This window comes from Mobula birostris, chromosome 24 (assembly GCF_030028105.1).
Source record: "Mobula birostris isolate sMobBir1 chromosome 24, sMobBir1.hap1, whole genome shotgun sequence".
In the NCBI taxonomy this organism is placed as follows: domain Eukaryota; kingdom Metazoa; phylum Chordata; class Chondrichthyes; order Myliobatiformes; family Myliobatidae; genus Mobula; species Mobula birostris.
Window position 1 is genome coordinate 37,562,309 of NC_092393.1, and position 20,907 is coordinate 37,583,215.

Genomic DNA, 20,907 nt, shown 5'->3' on the forward strand with positions numbered 1-20,907 from the left:
GCTGAAAGGTCTCGGCCTGAAATGTCAACTGTGCTCTTTTCCGTAGTTGCTACCTGGACTGATGAGTTCGTCCGGCATTTTGTGTGTATTATTTGCACTTACCTTTTTTCCACAGGATCATTAGCTCCATTCAGATGAATAGGATTATCCTTCATATGGTATTCCTCCCTGGTGGAAAGAACAGAGTTGGATGCAGAATTTAGCTCGAGCCTCTTTCCAGCATGTCACTGTTTCACTGTTACCCTCAATAGCAACTACAGAGAAAGGGCAAATAGCCAAGTGCACTAATTCAGATTTCAAGGTTCAAGGTACAATTACTATCAAAGTATGTATGCAGTATACAACTCTGAGATTTGTCTTCTCCAAATAGCCATCCAAAGAAAAACATCACCCCCCCACGTACAAAAAAAAAACAAATCGTGCAAATGACAAGAACATCACACCCCCCCACGCAAAAAAAATCATGCAAACTGCAGCAAGAAAGAGTCTAAGTGAACTACAGTCCAATCCATAAATCGCAGATCCAGCACTTTGCTACCATCCTCGGACAGCATCGAGGGAGAGAGAGAGGGGGAGAGAACATTAGAATGCAGGGGCCTTACCTCGGGAGCAGTGAGTGAGAGACCGTCACACACAGATACCTTCCTCCAGCAGCCCCAGCAAGTGAGAGGCTGGTAGATGGTGCTGAACACTTGCTCGTGTCTTGCACTCTTTCTTGATCGGCGAGAAATGGCGTCGGTCATGGGCTTGCGCCCAGTCTCTAAGCTTTTTGACCTCAAATCTTCTCAAAGACAGCTAAGCGCCAGATTGCTCAGTTGATCTTCAAACTGCAGGTCACAGGCTGTAACAGAACCAGGAACATATTTAAAATAAAAAGAAGTAAAAGAAACAGTTTCTTCTTCACTGAGAGGACCACTTGCTGCAACCTGGACTTGGAGAGGGAGGAGGCGGCACAAAACCAAACAGGGATAGAGATGGTCACAACATCCCCAATGATGGCAGAGTAAATATTCATCAAGGTGTGCCCTGAGATGTTAAGTTTCCTAAGCTGCCGTAGGAAGAACAATCTTTGTTCAGCTTTCCTAGTGATGAGCATAACATACTTGTTCCACTTTAATGTATAGGTAATGGTAGTCCCCAGGAATTCGAATGACTCGACCATAGACACAACCTGACCATTATTTTCAAAGTGGGGACAGGCTGGTTGTCGGCAGAAGTCAATCCTCATTTCCACTGTCATGACAGCATTAAGCTCAGAGTTGTTACGAGCACACTATGCTGCAAGACATTCCATCTCTCCTTGAAAGCAGGTCTCATCATTGTTAGAAATGAGACCAACTACAGTTGTGTCATCTGTGAACTTTAGGATTTTAGTGGTTTTGTCTGTGGAGGTACAGTCATTTGTATAAAGTGAGGATAGGAGGTGTGAAAGGGCATGGCCTGCAGAGCACCTGTGCTTATAGACATTGGATTGGACAAGTAGGAGCCCAGCCTTAAGCACTGCTCCCTTCCTGTCAGGAAGATTGTAGGGTACAGCTAGTTGGGATAGCTTCTTGTGGAGCAACTCCAGGACAATAATGTTGAAGGCTGAACTAAAATCCACAAACATAATCCTCATGTAGGTGTTAGGGGGAGTCCAAATATTGAAGAATGTAATGAAGGCACAAGTTAACTGCATCCTCAGCTGAGTGATTTGCTCTATTGGCAAACTGTAGTCGGTCAATAAGAGGATCAGGAATAAACTTCAGATAGCCCAACATCAAACATTCAAAGTTTTCCTAACTACTGAGTCAGAGCAACTGGCCTATGATCATTAAGTCGAGTGATCTTGTCTTTCTTGGGAACTGAAACAATTGTAACAACTTTAAAGCAGTCTGAAACAATAGACAATTGACAATAGGTGCAGGAGTAGGCCATTCGGCCCTTCGAGCCAGCACCGCCGTTCACTGTGATCATGGCTGATCATCCACAATCAGTATCCAGTTCCTGCCTTATCCCCATAACCTTTGATTCCACTATCTTTAAGAGCTCTATCCACCTCTTTCTTGAAAACATCCAGAGACTTGGCCTCCACTGCCTTCTGGGGCAGAGCGTTCCACATATCCACCACTCTCTGGGTGAAAAAGTTTTTCCTTAACTCCGTTCTAAATGGCCTATCCCTTATTCTTAAACTGTGGGCTCTGGTTCTGATTCACCCATCAGCGGGAACATGCTTCCTGCCTGCAGCGTGTCCAATCCCTTAATAATCTTATATGTTTCAATCAAACCAGACAGGTGCTAAATGATCTATGCAGTGCCTTAGAGTACCAGTTGAGACGCCATCAGGGTCTTCAGCTTTCCTAATGTCCTGTTTTCCAACTAGTTTGTGAACGTCTTGCTTCACAGAACGTATAGGGTGGAATACAGGAGGGAGGCTGAAGAAGGTGAATGGGGTTGGATTGAAGGGGAGATGGTGATATTGGAGTGGTTGTGAATGGAATGGGGTGAGGGGGTCAGCAAATCGGGATCAGAAGAAGCAGGAGGCGATAGATGTTATCAAATGGGCAATAAAACTGACTGAGCTGATTAACCAAGGTAGGAGAGGGGTAGACTTGGGAGCACTTCTGCTTGAAGTTGGGAAGAGTTCATAGGGAACTCAACACTGCCTGGCTATTGTTGTTGAAGTCTCTCTCTAGTTAATTCTTGTAAGTGACTTTGCCACTTCCAGAGTTTTATTGCAGAGCTTGTTTCTCCCTATGTCCAGACCTGTAGGCATGACCCTTTGCAAATCTGAGAGTCCTCCACTCCTTGGTGAACCACGGCTTGTCATTGTTATTCCTCACAATGATCTTCTTAGGAAGACACACATTTTCACAAAAGGAGATGTAGGATGTTACAGTGTCAGCATTTTCACACCAACCTTCTATGACCTTCCAATCCGTGGAGTCTAAGCAGTCTCACCCTTCCAACAGCCTCAGGAGACCATTGCTGTCCAATGGTCCTGGTTGGTTCTGACTGTTCGAGTTTCCATTTATAGCTGGGAAGAAGCATGATCAAAGTCAAAATACTCTTACTGTCAAAGAATGTACAGCTATACCATATACAACGTTGAGATTCATCTCATTACAGGCAGTCACAAAACAAAGAAACCCAAGAGAACGCATTAACTAAAAAGACCATCAAACACCCAATGTGCAGAAAAAAAATCTTGCGAATAAACATCTGAAGTTCATTAAAGTGAGTTGATAGCCGCAAAGCCAGTCATCACTGCAGCCAATTCAGGAGCCATTAATTGCAGGCCACAGTTCAGTGCAGAGACGAATAAACCTTGTGGAGCAGTGAGCTGAATCGACATATCTATTGCCTCCGGCCCTGACACCCTGAGCTTTTTAATCTGGTCTGGTGTCTATATTATCCAAACCTGGTCATTCTTCGCTTTTGAATCTGGGCCCTTTGTTCTGATACGCTCTCGGGCCCGGACCCTGCTACCTCGATTCAGCTCAGTGCTTAAATCGATCAAACCTCGGGTCATTCCCTGCTCTCAGGTTTGGGCCCTCTTGCCTGGATTTGGCCCGTAACCGACTTTTCCAATTTGGCCCAGTGCTTAAATTGATCAAACCTCGGGTCATTCCTTGCAGTTGAGCCCACCACCTCGCCTCCGCTTGCCTTGGGTCTGCCACATTGAATCACCTCCAAGTCTGCTCCACTAATGGCCAAACATTCGCTCATTCCCCGCTCTTGGGACTGGGCCCTGCTGCCTCAATTCAGCCTATATGCACCACGTGCAACCGTTTTACACCTTCAAAACTTCAGTTCACACCTCAAAAATGTCAGGTTGTAGAGAGGCTCATCTCCGAAACCGAGGTTGCAGGCTATTAGTTGCAGTGATTGTTTACCAGAAAGATTGTAATTAATAAAGTAGCTAGTAGTTTTCTTTGTCTGCTGCAGGAAAGTAGTCACTATGTTCACCAGGGCCATCTTAAATCGGTACCATGACCATGGCATGGTCAGAGTTTGCCAAGGAATGCTCAGGAGAAGGGGCAAAATGCCCCTTTAATATTGGTATAGAAGTGGTCCAAAGTTCTGCTTTCATGCATGGAACAGCTAATTATCTGGTGATTATGTTTCATGTTACATTGGTTTAAATCCCCCCCCCCAGTGAAAATGACGGAATTGGGAAATATGTTTTCCAAATGATAAAAGTCATCTGCCAACAGCTGTTGTGCAGACTGAATATTTGCATAAGGGGGAATGTAAATACTGGCCAGGATAACAGTGAAATTCCCTGAGTAGGCAGAATGGTTTACAATGAATAAAGTGAGCCTCTAAGTCAGCAGAGGAAAAAGAAAGAATGACAGACACGTCCCTGCACCACTGTTATTTATAAACGCTTGTAACCCCCATTTATTTTCCTGTTGCCTATCCCCCACCCCTCACATGCCCAACTGCCTAACTACACCAGTGGGTAACTTATAGGGGCCAAATAGCCTAATAACCAGTACAAGCAACACACACAAAATGCTGGTGGAACGCAGCAGGCCAGGCAGCATCAATAGGAAGAAGTACAGTCGATGTTTCGGGCCAAACCCTTCATCAGGACTAACTGAAAGAAGAGCTAGTAAGAGATTTGAAAGTGGAAGGGGGAGGTGGAGATCCGAAATGATAGGAGAAGACAGGAGGGGGAGGGCATGAAGCTAAGAGCTGGAAAGTTGATTGGCAAAAGGGATACAGAGCTGGAGAAGGGGGAGGATAATGGGATGGGAGGCCTAGGGAGAAAGAAAGGGGGAGGGGAGCCCAGAGGAAGATGGAGAGCAGGCAAGGAGTGATTGTGAGAGGGACAGAGAGAGGGAAAAAAAGGGGGGGGAGGGGAGGAATAAATAAATAAATAAGGGAAGGGGAGGGGCATTAACAGAAGTTAGAGAAATCAGTGTTCATGCCATCAGGTTGGAAGCTACCCAGACGGAATATAAGGTGTTGTTCCTCCAACCTGAGTATGGCTTTATCTCGACAGTAGAGGAGGCCGTGGATAGACATATCAGAATGGGAATGGGTCGTGGAATTAAAATGTGTGGCCACTGGGAGATCCTGCTTTCTGTGGTGGACAGAGCATAGGTGTTCAGCGAAACGATCTCCCAGTCTGTGTCGGGTCTCGCTAATATATAGAAGGCCACACCGGGAGCACTGGACACAGTATATCACCCCAGCCGACTCACAGGTGAAGTGTCGCCTCACCTGGAAGGACTGTCTGGGGCCCTGAATGGTGGTGAGGGAGGAAGTGTAAGGGCAGGTGTAGCACTTGTTCCGCTTACAAGGATAAGTGCCAGGAGGGAGATCGGTGGGGAGGGATGGGGGGGGGAACGAATGGACAAGGGAGTCACGTAGGGAGTGATCCCTGCGGAAAGCAGAAAGAGGGGGAAGGGAAAGATGTGCTTGGTGGTGGGATCCCTTTGGAGGTGGTGGAAGTTACGGAGAATTATATGTTGGACCCGGAGGCTGGTGGGGTGGTAGGTGAGGACAAGGGGAACCCTATCCCTAGTGGGGTGGCGGGAGGATGGGGTGAGAGCAGATGTGTGTGAAATGGGAGAGATGCGTTTGAGAGCAGAGTTGATAGTGGAGGAAGGAAAGCCCCCTTCTTTAAAAAAGGAAGACATCTCCTTCGTCCTGGAATGAAAAGCCTCATCCTGAGAGTAGATGCGGCAGAGACGGAGGAATTGCGAGAAGGGGATGGCATTTTTGCAAGAGACAGGGTGGGAAGAGGAATAGTCCAGGTAGCTGTGAGAGTCAGTAGGCTTATAATAGACATCAATAGCTAAGCTGTCTCCAGAGACAGAGACAGAAAGATCAAGAAAGGGGAGGGAGGTTTTGGAAATGGACCAGGTAAACTTGAGGGCAGGGTGAAAGTTGGAGGCAAAGTTAATGAAGTCAGCAAGCTCAGCATACATGCAGGAAGCAGCGCCAATGTAGCAAAGGAAAAGTGGGGGTCGGATACCAGTATAGGCTTGGAACATGGACTGTTCCACATAGCCAACAAAAAAGCAGGCATAGCTGGGACCCATACGGGTGCCCATGGCTACACCTATGGTTTGGAGGAAGTGGGAGGAGCCAAAGGAGAAATTATTAAGAGTAAGGACTAATTCCGCGAGATGGAGGAGAGTCGTGGTAGAGGGGAACTGGTTAGGTCTGGAATCCAAAAAGAAGCGGAGAGCTTTGAGACCTTCCTGGTGGGGGATGGAGGTATATAGGGACTGGACATCCATGGTGAAAATAAGACGATGGGGGCCAGGGAACTTAAAATCATTGAAAAAATTCAGAGCGTGAGAAGTGTCACAAGCGTAGGTGGGAAGGACACTTCTCATGCTCTGAATTTTTTCATTTTGGATCTCCCCCTCCCCCTCCCACTTTCAAATCTCTTACTATCTCTTCTTTCAGTCAGTCCGGACGAAGTGTCTGAGCCTGAAACGTCGACTGTACTTCTTCCTATTGATGCTGCCTGGCCTGCTGCGTTCACCAGCATTTTGTGCGTGTTGCTTGAATTTCCAGCATCTGCAGATTTCCTCGTGTCCAGTACAAACGGGTATACACAAGTGAAAACCTCTGAAATCACAGGCAGAACAGACAAACTTCACACAGACAGCACCAGTGGTGGTTGGGATGGAACCTGGTTACTGGAGCTCTTGGCAGAAACCCTGTCTGCTGCGCCACAACGCCACCATTCTAGTTGTGTGAACTTTTCCATTTACCTCTGCAATGACTAAAATATTAATTTGTTTCTAATTTTATTGCTTGCTTTCTAGATGGTTTTGCCACGTTGATGATGACAATTATGTAAACATTCGCAGTCTGGCCTACCTGTTGTCTGCATACTCGCACACCCAAGATGTTTATATTGGCAGACCAAGTCTTGATCATCCTGTTGAAGCTGTAGAGCGGATAAAGGGTGGTGGGTCGGTAAGTGTCATAAATGTGTAACAGCATAAAGAACTCACAAAACACAATAATGAAAGAAATGTGAATCTTGAATCACCTTTGTCATTTATTGAGTGCATGGCTGAACTTCCATCAGTTTCCTCGCGATATCCCTGTATCTCTAGATTCCCTTAATATCTGGAATTCTATCCATCTCTGTTTTGAATGATCTAATGAATGAATCTCCACAGCCACGGGGATAGAGAATTCCAAAGGTTCACCACCCTGTAAGTAGATAAATTTCTCCTGCACTCAGTCCGAAACAACTTGGCCTTTATTCTATGATGCCTGGTCTGATATTTCTCAGTCAGGGAAAACATTCAGTCCTTCAAACCCTGTAAGAAATAAGATCTCCTCCATCAGTAGAGAATACATTTCTTGCCAACTCAATCTCTCCTTCGACACAAACCCACTATCCCTGGCACTAGAATAATGAAACTCTGCTGCACACACTTTTACAGTCAAAACTATATACAGTATTCAAGATGATGCTAGGTACATCCTCAGAGCCTTCATAGATTGGGCAAACCTAATCTTCCTGTCAAATGCATGCAACTCTGCACAATCATATTTATTTTTCAAGAAGGGGACATTCACTAATGATTTGTGCAAAGTTCATTTCTTGTTACAACTCTTTAATGAATGTAACAGACCTGCATAATATCCATGCAACACACATAAAAGTTGCTGGTGAACGCAGCAGGCCAGGCAGCATCTCTAGGAAGAGGTGCAGTCGACGTTTCAGGCCGAGACCCTTCGTCAGGACTAACTGAAGGAAGAGTGAGTAAGAGATTTGAAAGTTGGAGGGGGAGGAGGAGATCCAAAATGATAGGAGAAGACAGGAGGGGGAGGGATGGAGCCAAGAGCTGGACATAAAAAAGGGATACAAGAGGATCATGGGACAGGAGGTCCAGGAAGAAAGACAAGGGGTGGGGGGGACCCAGAGGATGGGCAAGGGGTATATTCAGAGGGACAGAGGGAGAAAACGGAGAGTGAGAGAAAGAATGTGTGTATAAAAATAAGTAACAGATGGGGTACGAGGGGGAGGTGGGGCATTAGCGGAAGTTAGAGAAGTCGATGTTCATGCCATCAGGTTGGAGGCTACCCAGACGGAATATCCATGCCTGGGTTAGTAAACGCTGGAGCCATACAAGTGGCTGACTAAGATCTCACACAACACAAGGAGTATAACAATTTCTAGATGATAATATTCTTGACCATAAAGATCTGGGATTTTACATCTAACCTGAAATTCAAGTGGACCAGTCACTTAAATATAGTGTTATTAAGTCTGAGAAGCTGAATGATCTCAATCCAAGGGAAGGTGTAAAGGAGTGAAAGAGGGAGAAACAAAGAGAAGGCAAAGAAGGTAGTAGGAAAGAGAGAGGGAGAAAAATCAGGATGGAAAGATGATGATGGCAGTGCTTATAGAAGGCAGTTTTAGCATAGAAAAGCGTGTGGCTTTGGGATCAAGTGGAGTTAAAATCTTAGTAATTGGTAAACTGGATCCGATATGCCAAGTTTAGTATTTCACTCCATGCTTTTGGGTTGCATGCATGCATGCAAGCCTCTCGGGAAAGCCAAGTTGTTTATTGCATTGTATTTTTGTATGTGCCATACTCTGCCAGAGCCTCGGCGACCACTTTTTCAAGTGGTTGTCTTGGAGGAAAGATTCTGTGAGTGGTCCCCCATGTCCTTCTCACAGCGCAGTTTTTTTTTTTACGGGACCGAGTTGCGAGCTGGACACTCAACCCGGCATGAATGGGAAGTGTGCTCGGGAGCGGCCCGACTGGGTTCGAACTCGGGAACCTTCGCTCCGGAGTCCGGCGCTGATGTCACTGTGCCACCAGCCGGCCGTTGTTTATTGCATACAGTGCCTATAAAAAGTATTCACCCCCCCACCCCCAGAAGTTTTCATGTTTTATTGTCGTACAACATTGATTCACAGTGGATTTAATTTGTTTTTTTTAAACTGATCAAACTCAGATTCTTTCATGTCAAAGTGAAAACAGATCTCCACAAAGTGATCTAAATTAATTACAAATATAAAACACAAAATAATTGATTGCAGAAGTATTCACCTCCAATTGGTTTTAGATGTCACATAATTAGTTAATGGAGACCTGTGTCAGTCAAGGTGTTACAAATGATTATGGCAAAACTACACCTGTATTTGGAAGGTCTACTGCTGCTTAGTCAGTATCCTAGCAAAAGCTACACCAAGAAGACAAAAGAACACTCCAAGCAACTCTGTGCAAAGGCTATTGAAAAGCATGAGTCAGGAGATGGATACAAGAAAATTTCCAAGTCCGTTAATATCCCTTGGAGTACAGTTAAGTCAATCAAGAAATGGAAGGAATATGGCACAGCTGTAAACATGCCTAGAGCAAGCCATCCTCAAAAACTGAGTGACCATGAAATAAGGGGACTAGTGAGGGAGACCTATGATAACTCTGGAGGAGTTACAAGCTTCAGTGGCTGAGATGGGAGAGATTGCACTTACAACGAGTTTCCCAGGTGCTTCACCAGTCACGGCTTTATGGAAGAGGGGCAAAGAGAAAACCACTGTTGGAAAAAAAAAACTCACATGAAAACTCAGCTAGCATTTGCCGGAATGCATGTGGGAGACTCTGAAGTCAGCTGCAAGGAGGTTCTCTGGTCTGGTGAAACCAAACTGGAGCTTTTGACCATCAGACCAAACACTGTACATCATCAAAAACACAGCATCACTATCTTGAAGCCTGGTGGTGGCTGCATCATGCTATGGGGATGCTTCAGGCCCTGGAAGGTGTGTGAAGATGTAGGGTTAAAATGAATGCAGCAAAGTACAGGGAAATCCTGGAGGAAAACCTGATGCAGTGTGCAAGAGAACTCCAACTTAGGAGAAGATTTGTTTTCCAGCAAGACAATGGCCCCAGGTATAAAGCCAAAGCTACGCAGGATTGGGTTAAGAATAACAAAGTTTATGTCCAGACCTCAATCCATTTGAGAATTTGTGGCTGGACTTGAAAAGGGTTGTTCACTCACAATCCCCATGCAATCTGACAGAGCTTGAGCAGTTTTGTCAGGAAGAATGGGGAAAATTGCTGTGTCCAGATGTGCAAAGCTGATAGAGACCTATCCACACAGACTCAAGGCTGTAATTGTTGCCAAAGGTGTATCTACTAAATACTGACTTCAAGGGGGTGAGTAATTATGCAGTCAATTATTCTGTGTTTAATAATTGTAATGAATTTAGACCGATTTGTAGAAATTTATTTTCACTTTGACATGAAAGAGTCTTTTCTGTTAATCAGTATCAAAAGAGCCAAATTAAATCCACTGTGATTCAATGTTGTAAAACAATAAAACATGAAAATTTCTGGGGGGCGGGGAGTGAATACTTTTTATAGGCACTGTATCTTGATTATTTAGTTATGAAGCTAGAGATAGCACAGATTTCTGTCAGAGGAGGTGATGGAATCAGATACAATCACAACAGTTTAAGAGGCAAGCTGAGGTAGGCAAAGCAAAGAAGGATATGGCTGTAATGTAGTAAAATGGAATTAGTGTAAATGGGCAAAAAGGTCAGCATGGATGTTTTGGACTGAATGGCGCATTTCTGTGTGTGTAACTCTATAAAATCATTTTCTGTTGTTAGAACCTTTATTGTAGATTCCAACATTTCTTTGCTACAGAGTATAAGTTAATGGCTCGGCAGTTCCTAGTTTTCTCTCACTCGTGTCTTAAATTGTGCAGTCACATTAGCTGCCTTCAAATCCACAGTAACATTACAGAATCCGTAGAATTTTGGAAGATAATAGAGTCACTTCCTTCAGAACTGTGAGATGTCATAAGGTCTTTGGGATTTATCAGCTTTTAAGCTCATGATTTTCTCTGGTGTTTTTTTTAAACTAGTGCTCATTTCTTTCAAAATCTATTTACTGCTGGCAGGCATACTTGCACGCTCAAGCCGTTTCCTTAGTGACAGGGAAGAGACCCAGATACCAGTGCCTCTAAGTGGTACTGTTTATTCTCTCAGTTTGCCTGCACAAGTTTTGTAAAATCAAGTTCTGGGATCTGTACAGAATTGCATTTAGAATTCAAGCTCTGGGGAGATACAAATTTATCACTGTACTAATTTCTTTGGTTATTTTTATGAATGGCATGTCTTTTTTATGCCTTTTAGACCTCTGTGAAGTTTTGGTTTGCTACAGGAGGAGCTGGATTCTGCATAAGCCGGGGACTGGCATTAAAAATGAGTCCCTGGGCCAGGTACTGCTTTGAACTATTTATCCATTGGCTATTTACTTAGCTGCATGCATCAGTTTTCTACTTTTTCTGCCAAGCTTTCCCTCAATTCCCAACAGTCATTTATTTCACATGTTTGAAAATCATCACCATTGAGCCAGTGTCTATTTGACTTCAAAGGTATTTCTATGTCGGCAAAGCAGCTTGGAATAATCTCAGGTATAAGAAGATTAATGTTAAACATTGGTCTTTCTTCTTGTATTTAATAGAGCCCATCTGATTACACCTTGGGAAACACTCTATTGTACCAGTGCCAGAAAAACTGGCAAAAGTCCTGTCACAGATTCCTGTGCAGAACTGGAAAAACTGCTGTTGTTTATTATCCCATGCTTTGGAAGTCATGTTAAATCAAGACCCTACTAGTTTCAGTTCTTTAAAATAGAATAAGCTTTGAAGGCTGAAAGGCCATCTCAAACTGCATTTTCTTATGCTCTGTACTCTGTATTGGTATTAGTATGTTTAGTTTTCATCTTAGACGTTAATTCCTCTTGTTAATGAGCTTTTTGCAAAAATTGCCAGAAAGAGAAATTCACTGATATCAATGCTTGGTACAAGTTAAATTCGTCACTGTTTACCCACTGAACTAACTTTACTACAGTATTTACTGTAAATGTTCTATACAGTGCGGAGAGGAGAGGTTGGACAAGCTAGGGCTATTTTCTCTCGAGCAGCGGAGGTTGAGAGGAGGTTTGAAGGAAATTTATAAAGTTATGCAATGGATAGCGTGGACAGCCATAATCTTTTTTCCCCAGACCGAAATATCTGGTCATAGCGGGCATGTATTTAAGGATTTTTAATCTTTTTCCTGACTATCTAAACTCACATTGCGGGCACATGGATGAAAGACAAGTGGAGGGCTGTGTGGGAGGGAAGTGTTAGAATGACCTTGGAGTGGGTTGAAAGGTCAGCACTGCATTGGCCTGTGCTGTACTGTCCTGTGTTCCAAACGTTTCAAGTGTAGATTTTCTCAGAAGTAAATTTAAAAATGAACAAAATAACTACTTGGAACACAGCAAGAATATGTCATTTTATATATATATATATAATTTTTATTGAGTTTTCAAACTTGATTACATGAAATAATAATATCTACCCTCCCCCCTCCCCTTAACCCTTCCCCTCGATATGTACCCCTACCTAAAAGAAAGAAAAGAAAAAGAAAAAAAAAAGAAAGAAAGAAAGACCGCCTGGATATTGGAAGGTCTCCACATGCTCCATGGGATTTGAAATAAATTTAATATATTGTTACTTTCCCCAAAGGACCAACATCTTTATCATCGGAGCACCTAGAAATGGCAACCTATCTTTTGTAAATAAGGGCGCCAAATATTCAAAAATGTATCATATTTATCTCTTAAATTCTAAGTAATTTTTTCAAGTGGAATACAGCTAAAATTTTCATTATTCCAACGATCCATACTTAAATACGAATCCGATTTCCAAGTAACTGCTATAGCCTTCTCGGCTACTGCCAATGCAATTTTTATAAATTCTTTCTGGTATTTATTCAATTTAAGTTTTGGTTTTATCCCTTCAATGTTACCTAATAAAAATAATATAGGGTTATTTGGAAGTTGAGTTCCAGTAATTTGTTCCAATAAAACTCTTAAATTTATCCAAAAAGGTTGAATTTTGGAACAGGACCAAGTAGAATGTAAAAAAAGTACCAATTTCTTGATTACACCGAAAACATTGATCAGATAAGTTTGAACTTAATCTATTTATTTTTTGTGTGTAATATATAATTGGTGTAAAAATTATATTGTATTAATCTGAGTCGAACATTTATTGTATTTGTCATACTGTCAAGGCATAGTCTTGACCAATTTGTTTCATCAATATTAATACTCAAATCCGTTTCCCATTTTTGTCTTGACTTGTGAATTCCTTGTTTAAGTGTCTGTTTTTGAATCAGATTATACATAAAAGAAATAAATTTTTTAATTTTTCCTTTTTGAATTAAAATTTCAATTTCATTAGGTTTTGGCAAAATCATTGTTTGACCCAGTTTGTCTCTTAAATAAGCCCTTAACTGAAGGTAACAAAAGAAAGTGTTATTTGATATTTTATATTTATTCTTTAATTGTTCAAATGACATCAATACACCTCCTTCATAACAGTCTCCTATACATCTAACCCCTTTTTGGTACCAATTATATAAAAGTTGATTATCCATTGTAAAAGGAATAAGTCTGTTTTGGATCAAAGGTCTCCTTGCTAATAATACGTCATTTACAAAAATGATTTTCTACATTTATGGATCTTTATTATAGCAAGTGATTTCTATAAACACCCTATGCTGATGATTATTTATAAATTTTACACCTGATTGATATGAAATAAAATTTCACATGGATTACTTGCTCTTAGCAATCAGTCAGATTTAAAACTATGATCGCTAATAATCATTTGGTCTCTACCTGCATTGTGTGATTATATAAAAGCTATGCTTCTGTCATTCCACTGAGTAGCAAAGCAAGCAGGTATTAGTTGGTTAGAGTGCTCTTTCACCTGCAACTTTAAATTTCTGGGTGTAAGCATATTGGATGACCTGTCCTGGGCCCAGTATATGGACGCAATCATAAAGCAATTGTGCTGGTGTCTTTACTTTCTTAGGATGTTAAGGGAGTTTGACTTGCCATCAGACACTCCAACAAACTTCAGCCCATGTACTGTTGAAAGTGTCCTCACTGGTTGCATCATGGTCCTGTACAGCAATTTCGCAGAGAATAATAGACTCTACCCAATGCATCACAGGCACATCCCTCCCTACCATGAGTGATATCTACAGAAGGCACTGCCTCAGAGAAGGCAATATTTATCCTTAAAACTCCCCACCATCTAGGCCGTGCCATCTTTTCACAGCTACCATCAGACACGAGGTACAGGACTCTGAAATTCCACACCACTGTGGTCAAGACAGCAACTTTCCTTCAGCCATTTCATTCTTGAACCAAAAAACAAAACCCTGATCATTACTGTTTAGCAACACTGAGCACTTGGACCACTTTGCACTCAAATGAATTTTTTTTATCTTCCTTTGTTCTAATTAGGTTTTTCTTCTAAAGATTGTGTATAACTTACGTTTAATTATTTCTTGTAAATGCTGCTTATATGATGCTACATGCCTATGATACAGCTGCATGCAAGTTTTTCATTTCACCTCTGTCGATGTGAGGTGCATACGATATAAACACGACTTCGATTATGAACTTGATGCATGCATATACACGCACAGAGCTGGCTTTCAGTTCTCAGCTGTATTCAATTGGTCTTTAGACTATGTGTACTCTAAAAACAATCATTCACTTTTTATTCTGCTAACTGCAGCTGTTCCCTTCCAAGTTAGTTGCTATCTGGTTAACCAAGGCTAAGCCTCCGATGAATTTTGCTTTTCCGCTCCACTTCTACACTTTTGCAGCTGATGATTTGCATCTCCTTTAAGTGTTGCTCTTTCCCATCCAAAGCCTCGTTATGTTCGTGACTTGCAAACCAAACTTTACAGTTGTTATATGCATATTTAACAACAGCCTTCAAACCAAAGAAGTTAAATGCTGGGGAATATGTGCAAATTCAAGGCCTTTGGATCTAATGTATTTAGAGATGAAATTGATGCACTAATTTATAGATGCTTAAAGGGCTTTAAAGTAAGAAACAATAATTCTGCAACTCCTTGCAGTATCCTCATAGTAACTGTTTGATAAAATGGTTACTGGTAATCAGTTACGTAAAACTACCACTTCTTTTTGCAGATAAATCTATTTCTTCTTGCTATTTAGGCAACTGAATGTTTGAGCTGTTTAATATGTTGGTGGATACAGTGTGGTCAGCTAAATCTAAGACTTCCTGATGACTTTGAACTCACTCTTTAGCGTCTGATTGATTGAAAAGCAAAATTCTGATGTGAGATTAAAATAGATGGAACATCCCTTGTTCTCTTAACTAGTAATTCTCAACCTTTTTTTTCTGCTCATGTCCCACTTGTGACTTGCATTTACCTCTGTGGCCCCCACCCTCCATCATCTCCATTAGTCGCTAAAGTTTTTTTTGGTCAACTGTACTAATTATTTGAATATATCATCACTATTTATGTTTTTACAGGTTATAGATAGTGTATGTTAACTATGTTACAGGTGTACAGTACATGAAAAATAAAACTATTTCAGAGCTCCAAATAGGATACTTTATTATGATATATATAATACTCTTCCTTTCAGCTGAATGTTACTGCTGAAATGAATTTTCCAGGGGAAGTGGTAATAGCCTCTTTGCATGATATGAGCTTGCAGTTTTTTTTTCCTTGTAGCTGTTTATTTAATAAATTCAGTTTTTCAAATATATCTGGCAGGTAAAATATGTCAGACTGAGCAGTGATGGTTTCTTCTCCAAACTGCTTATCATTAAGAAATGCTATAGTACTATCAAGAAAAGTGAATTGAGCTTCCTTTCAAAATATGATAAGTATCAGGGATTTAATGGAAGTTGTAGTGGTAGATAGTGATGCAGTGGTAGACTTCACAAGTTTACACCTCTCTGCAATTTAGTTGTTTCTGACAAATGACCCAACTGCAGCCTTCATGTCATGTTTCATAAATATTATATCAGGCATGGGTCAGTGGAAGGTATACAGAACTCAGCCTCCTACAGCAGCGGTCCCCAACCACCGGGCCGCGGACCAGTACCGCATGTGCTGCCAGGCCGTGAGGAAACGATATGAGTCAGCTGCACCTTTCCTCATTCCCTGTCACGCACTGTTGAACTTGAACATAGGGTTGCCAACTGTCCTGTATTTGCCGGGACATCCCGTATATTGGGCTAAATTGGTTTGTCCCATATGGGACCGCCCTTGTCCCGTATTTCCCCCGCTAAGGTAGAGCGTTCCTATGAAACCTTTCGTGCCGAAATGGCGTAAAGCGAAAAAGCAATTACCATTAATCCCAGACCCAAAAAATAACCTAACAAATCATACCAAATAACACATAAAACCTAAAATAAATAACAGTAACATATAGTAAAAGCAGGAATGATATGATAAATATACAGCCTATATAAATTAGAAATAATGTACTGTATGTACAGTATAGTCAGGAAGATGAAGGCAAAACCGATTTGTGGGGAAAAATCGGCACGTACACGCATGCGCACATCGCACACAGGTGCCTGCACAAGGCTTCATGATCATGGTAGTCTTTCCTGGGGTAAAGTGTCCCGGGATTTGACTGCTACTTTTGTCCCTTATTTGGGAGTGAGAAAGTTGGCAACCCTAACTGTAAAAGACATGTTGAGGTGAGTTTAACCCTACTTGAACGTCACCCCCCTACTCCGGTCGGCCAGTCCGCAAGAATATGGTCAATGTTAAACTGGTCCGCGGTGCAAAAAAGGTTGGTGACCCCTGTCCTACAGCATACTCGCTGATTAGCCGTACTGCAAACAAACACACCCCCATCCCATTAGCAGTTTGTGATTTGGGGGTGGATGTGTAGTGTGGCTCAGCGGGACGCCCTGCAGGATGTGAATAGTGATTTGTGCATGGTCAAACAGAAGCAGAGACAACAGTTGACATTCTGTGCGTGAACAAGAGACATACACATGCGTGTGCTATGCTGTTTTGCTGCCTCTTTGCATCATCTGGCATATCTTCCCATTCATTTCATTCAAGGTTTGAATTAAATTACATATATTTATTTCTTCATTATTTGTATATTTTAGTAATATTTCATTAAAACAGTAAACTTATCATGGCCCATTCAGAAACTCCTGTGGCCCCCAGTTTCTTGTTTTTTTACTTGTGGCCCGTATGAAATATGGCATGACCCCCAGGAAGCTATGCAGCCCACGTTGAGAACCATTGCTCTAAATGCCTGCAGTTTATTTAATTTCTGAATCAAGTTACCGTCATGTTTTGTCAAGGCAAGCATTTACATTTTAATGATAGAAAAGAAACAACTATAAGGGATATGAGAATAATAATGGAAGCCATAAGTGCAAAACAATAAGGAACAGAAGTGGGTGAGTCTTCAGGATAAGTACTTACCGTAGTATTTCCTGTTAAACATTCAATGTAGTCAGTGTTACTTGTTAAATTTGCATCCATAAACAAACAACAAAGGAGCCTTGTGCATTTAAACTATGAAAAATACATGTTTTAATTGCTACGACATAGATCAAAGGTTAACATTCAGACTCTCTGACGGTGGTGTCTGAATAGAGGATGCTGTCCAAGTTGCATGCCATCTTGGACAATGTCTCCCATCCACTACATAATGTACTGGGAGGGCACAGGAGTACATTCAGCCAGAGACTCATTCCACCGAGATGCAACACAGAGCGTCATAGGAAGTCATTCCTGCCTGTGGCCATCAAACTTTACAACTCCTCCCTTGGAGGGTCAGACACCCAGAGCCAATAGGCTGGTCCTGGACTTATTTCCTGGCATAATTTACATATTACTATTTAATTATTTATGGTGCAACTGTAACGAAAGCCAATTTCCCCCGGGATCAATAAAGTATGACTATGACTAACCTTAGAAGAGCTGGTTACAAGAATACTCAGTGTTGAACAGAGTAACTGAGGGTCTCCCACACACTCCCTCATCCTATTGTTAGTTTTTCTTCCTCATCTGTTCTTACATTGGTACTTTCTGCTCAGGTTGTTTCAAAGGTTGTTGATCTTCATTTTAAATTTTATACTGAAGCACAGAAAAAAGATATCCTTCAGAATCTCTTGACATTTGTGGTAAGATACAGCTTATCTTACCACAAATTACATTTGAGGAAAGTTCAATTCTGTGTAAGAATAATGAAAACCACATCTCTTGTTCATATTTCTTTGTCCTCATGCCTTCAACCATGTCCTCTGCAATTCTTCCTTTATTGTCTTCTGATTTGAAAAATCACATTCAAAGCTGAAGTTGTGATGATTTCCTAAATTCTACAATCAGTGTATTTTAATTGCAAAAATGGATGAAGTTTACAATTTGTATAAACTTCACTTTTTCATTTTCATTAATAGTTTTGGCAACTTTATCAGTACGGCGGAGAAGATCCGTCTTCCAGATGACTGCACTATTGGCTACATCATTGAAGGTCTGTTGGAGGTGAAGATGATTCACAGTGACCTATTCCACTCACATCTAGAAAATCTGCAGCAGATTCCACCGCCTATCATCCCCAAACAGGTCAGGCTCACCAGACCTCTTGTCAAAATTACTTAGATTTATCTTTCTCTTTTATTCACTTCCCCCAAAAGCAGTCATATGTTTTGGTAATTTTTGCGTGGGGCACCAATGTTATATCCTTTTGTCCAGTCACTAATTGGGCCAATGCAGTGACTTCTAACAGATTATTTGATGGATGACTGGATCAAAACCAAGTCTAATACTACCATAACTTAACTAGCACCACATTTAGCATGTTCAAGGGGTGGTTGTGAGTTACAGAGCAAGTTTGTGGTTAACCTAACGAAAAGGTAGCCTCCCTCATTCATACCCAGTTGCTTTCTGCTTTGAGCGTACATCAGCAATCAAACCAGGGTCACTGTGATTTGTAAGCTCCAGTTCACCCCCACTTAATAGAGGTAACTACTGGTTTGACTGGGCTCCCTGCAACTCCTTGTATGGATGCATCCAGTCTTACACCCACCACGTTACTTGACACAATGTTACTTTTGAAACTTCTTTCCATCACCTTGCGGTAGTGGAGTGGTGGATCATATTTGGCAATTTATGCTGTTGATGTCAAAATATTACATGATACATTCTTCCTTTGTTGCTGGTGTCAGTAGGCACAACAGCATTGACCTTTATTGTATTTCCTTTCCTGTCCGTGAGTTAATTGAACCAACCAATTTGAAGAGAATTCATCGGATGACCAAAGGTGCAGTGTTCATTTTAGCTGCAATTACCAAGGATAAATTCTGTTCCCAAATTCAAAAGATTCTGAATGTATTAACTAATTCTATTACCAAATTCAAAAGATTCTGTATGTATTAACTAAATTATTAACAGCAATTCTTTTTAGGTTACATTAAGTTATGGAAGTTCAGATATGAAGCGGAATGTATTGAGAGTCCAAGGACCTTTCAGCTTGGCAGAGGATCCTTCACGGTACAGTGGCTTGATTTATATTTTCACTTCCTAAAGGTATCTTCTATATTTACCAGTGCCTCAAATATTTTATAGTCAATCCTCTATAAAACAAGTCAGAGATACTATTTATAAGGTAAGGATTTCCAAGTCTGAAAGCTTACTTAGGATAAAAGTTATGTGAATTTACACAACACCATAACTGAACATTTTAATTATCAGTCCCGATAGTTTATTAAGATTGTCTTTAACCAAACAAATTTGATTGACAGCTTTTCCTCAGAACCTAAATGTAACACATAAGCAATTTAAAATGTTCAATCATTCAAAATGTAGGAAATCTAATTAACTCTTCTTTGAACTCGCATGCCACGTGTAGCAGACAGAAAGAAGGGTTTAATCTTTTGATGGAAGAAGCAATTGATCAGTTTTAAGTTAGACAGAATAATATGAAAATTGATGCTTATAATTGTTAGAAATTTAAAAAGTAAATGTTTTGAGCATAAATATGTACGATAACTGGTTTAGCATTTAAATGTAATTCTTTTCCTTTTCTTGTCTGGAGAAACTGGGTGAAAATATGGCCAATATTAATAAGTAATAGGTTAACAAAAAAATACACCGGTTGGTTAAATATAAGTTTCACTACTTTTCTTCAACATATAATTAAATTTGTGGTAAGATGCACTGTTTAATAATTGGCTGTATGAAAAACATGACATCACGTGATCTTTCAATATTGTATCAATAAGAACTTTGATTAAAAATTTGGAATCTGCATATCTTCTGCCTTAAGATGTGAGAGTTAATTGGCATAGTCCTTCCATCCTTCTGCCATTGTTCATGTTGGCTTTTATTTCTTAGAATACTGTTAAAATCTAAAATTGTCTAGGCATTTCCTTATTTAATGCTAATTTTCAAGTATCTTCTATTTTATGACAGAATTTTAACCCTTGAATCTAGCTTACTTTATTGCATTCATCTCTGGTATCCTGGCTCTAGAGGGAAACCTTGTTCTGTTGTGAAGTGTGTTAAGATGGATGCTTATGGTAGTACCAGATGGCATTGTTGATGTATGGTTGGAGGCAATAAAGCAAGATTAGAGTTGCAGTTAGGATGTATTTTGTTATAACATGGCACAAGCCATACCATCTGCTAAAGGTAACTTCCAGCTTTTAGCAGATATCTCTGACAATCTACTTGCAATGTAATAAAGCAACAAATTGGAACTGTCAAATGTATCTTTAAGTTCACTTCATCAGATCTAAATCTCAGAGGCATTTGTTGGTGTTCTGTATAAACTTGTCTGAAGATTAATGCCTATATCCTGGATTATCTTTCTCTTGATATTTTTCCAATTCATTTTTCCCATGTCTATTTTAGCCTTGTCAAAGGCTGCCAATGGGTTAAAATGACTTGAGTCTTTTTTGTGACATCTTCCTATTTCCCTTTAATATTATATACAAGAATATTTTCTTACTAGTTATGTTCTTGGGACCTGCATCAATGCATAATTATAATGGTAAACTGAGCATGGATGTGTGGATACCGAGGGATTTTCTGGTTTTCGCCAGAACTTCAAGCCA

General features: G+C 40.9%; 1 protein-coding gene across 2 annotated transcripts in view; it reads left to right on the forward strand.

Moving 5' to 3' along the window:
* Positions 1–20,907, forward strand: part of rfng (RFNG O-fucosylpeptide 3-beta-N-acetylglucosaminyltransferase) — a 42,353-nt gene that overhangs the window by 17,284 nt on the left and 4,162 nt on the right. Inside the window, exons 4-7 of one of the 2 annotated variants that reach the window (XM_072242074.1) lie at positions 6,774–6,927; positions 11,114–11,199; positions 18,250–18,415; positions 19,244–19,342. In XM_072242074.1, coding sequence (XP_072098175.1) covers positions 6,774–6,927; positions 11,114–11,199; positions 18,250–18,415; positions 19,244–19,342 — 505 coding nt within the window. The remainder of the gene's footprint in view (positions 1–6,773; positions 6,928–11,113; positions 11,200–18,249; positions 18,416–19,243; positions 19,343–20,907) is intronic. The other variant, XM_072242073.1, reaches the window with a different exon arrangement.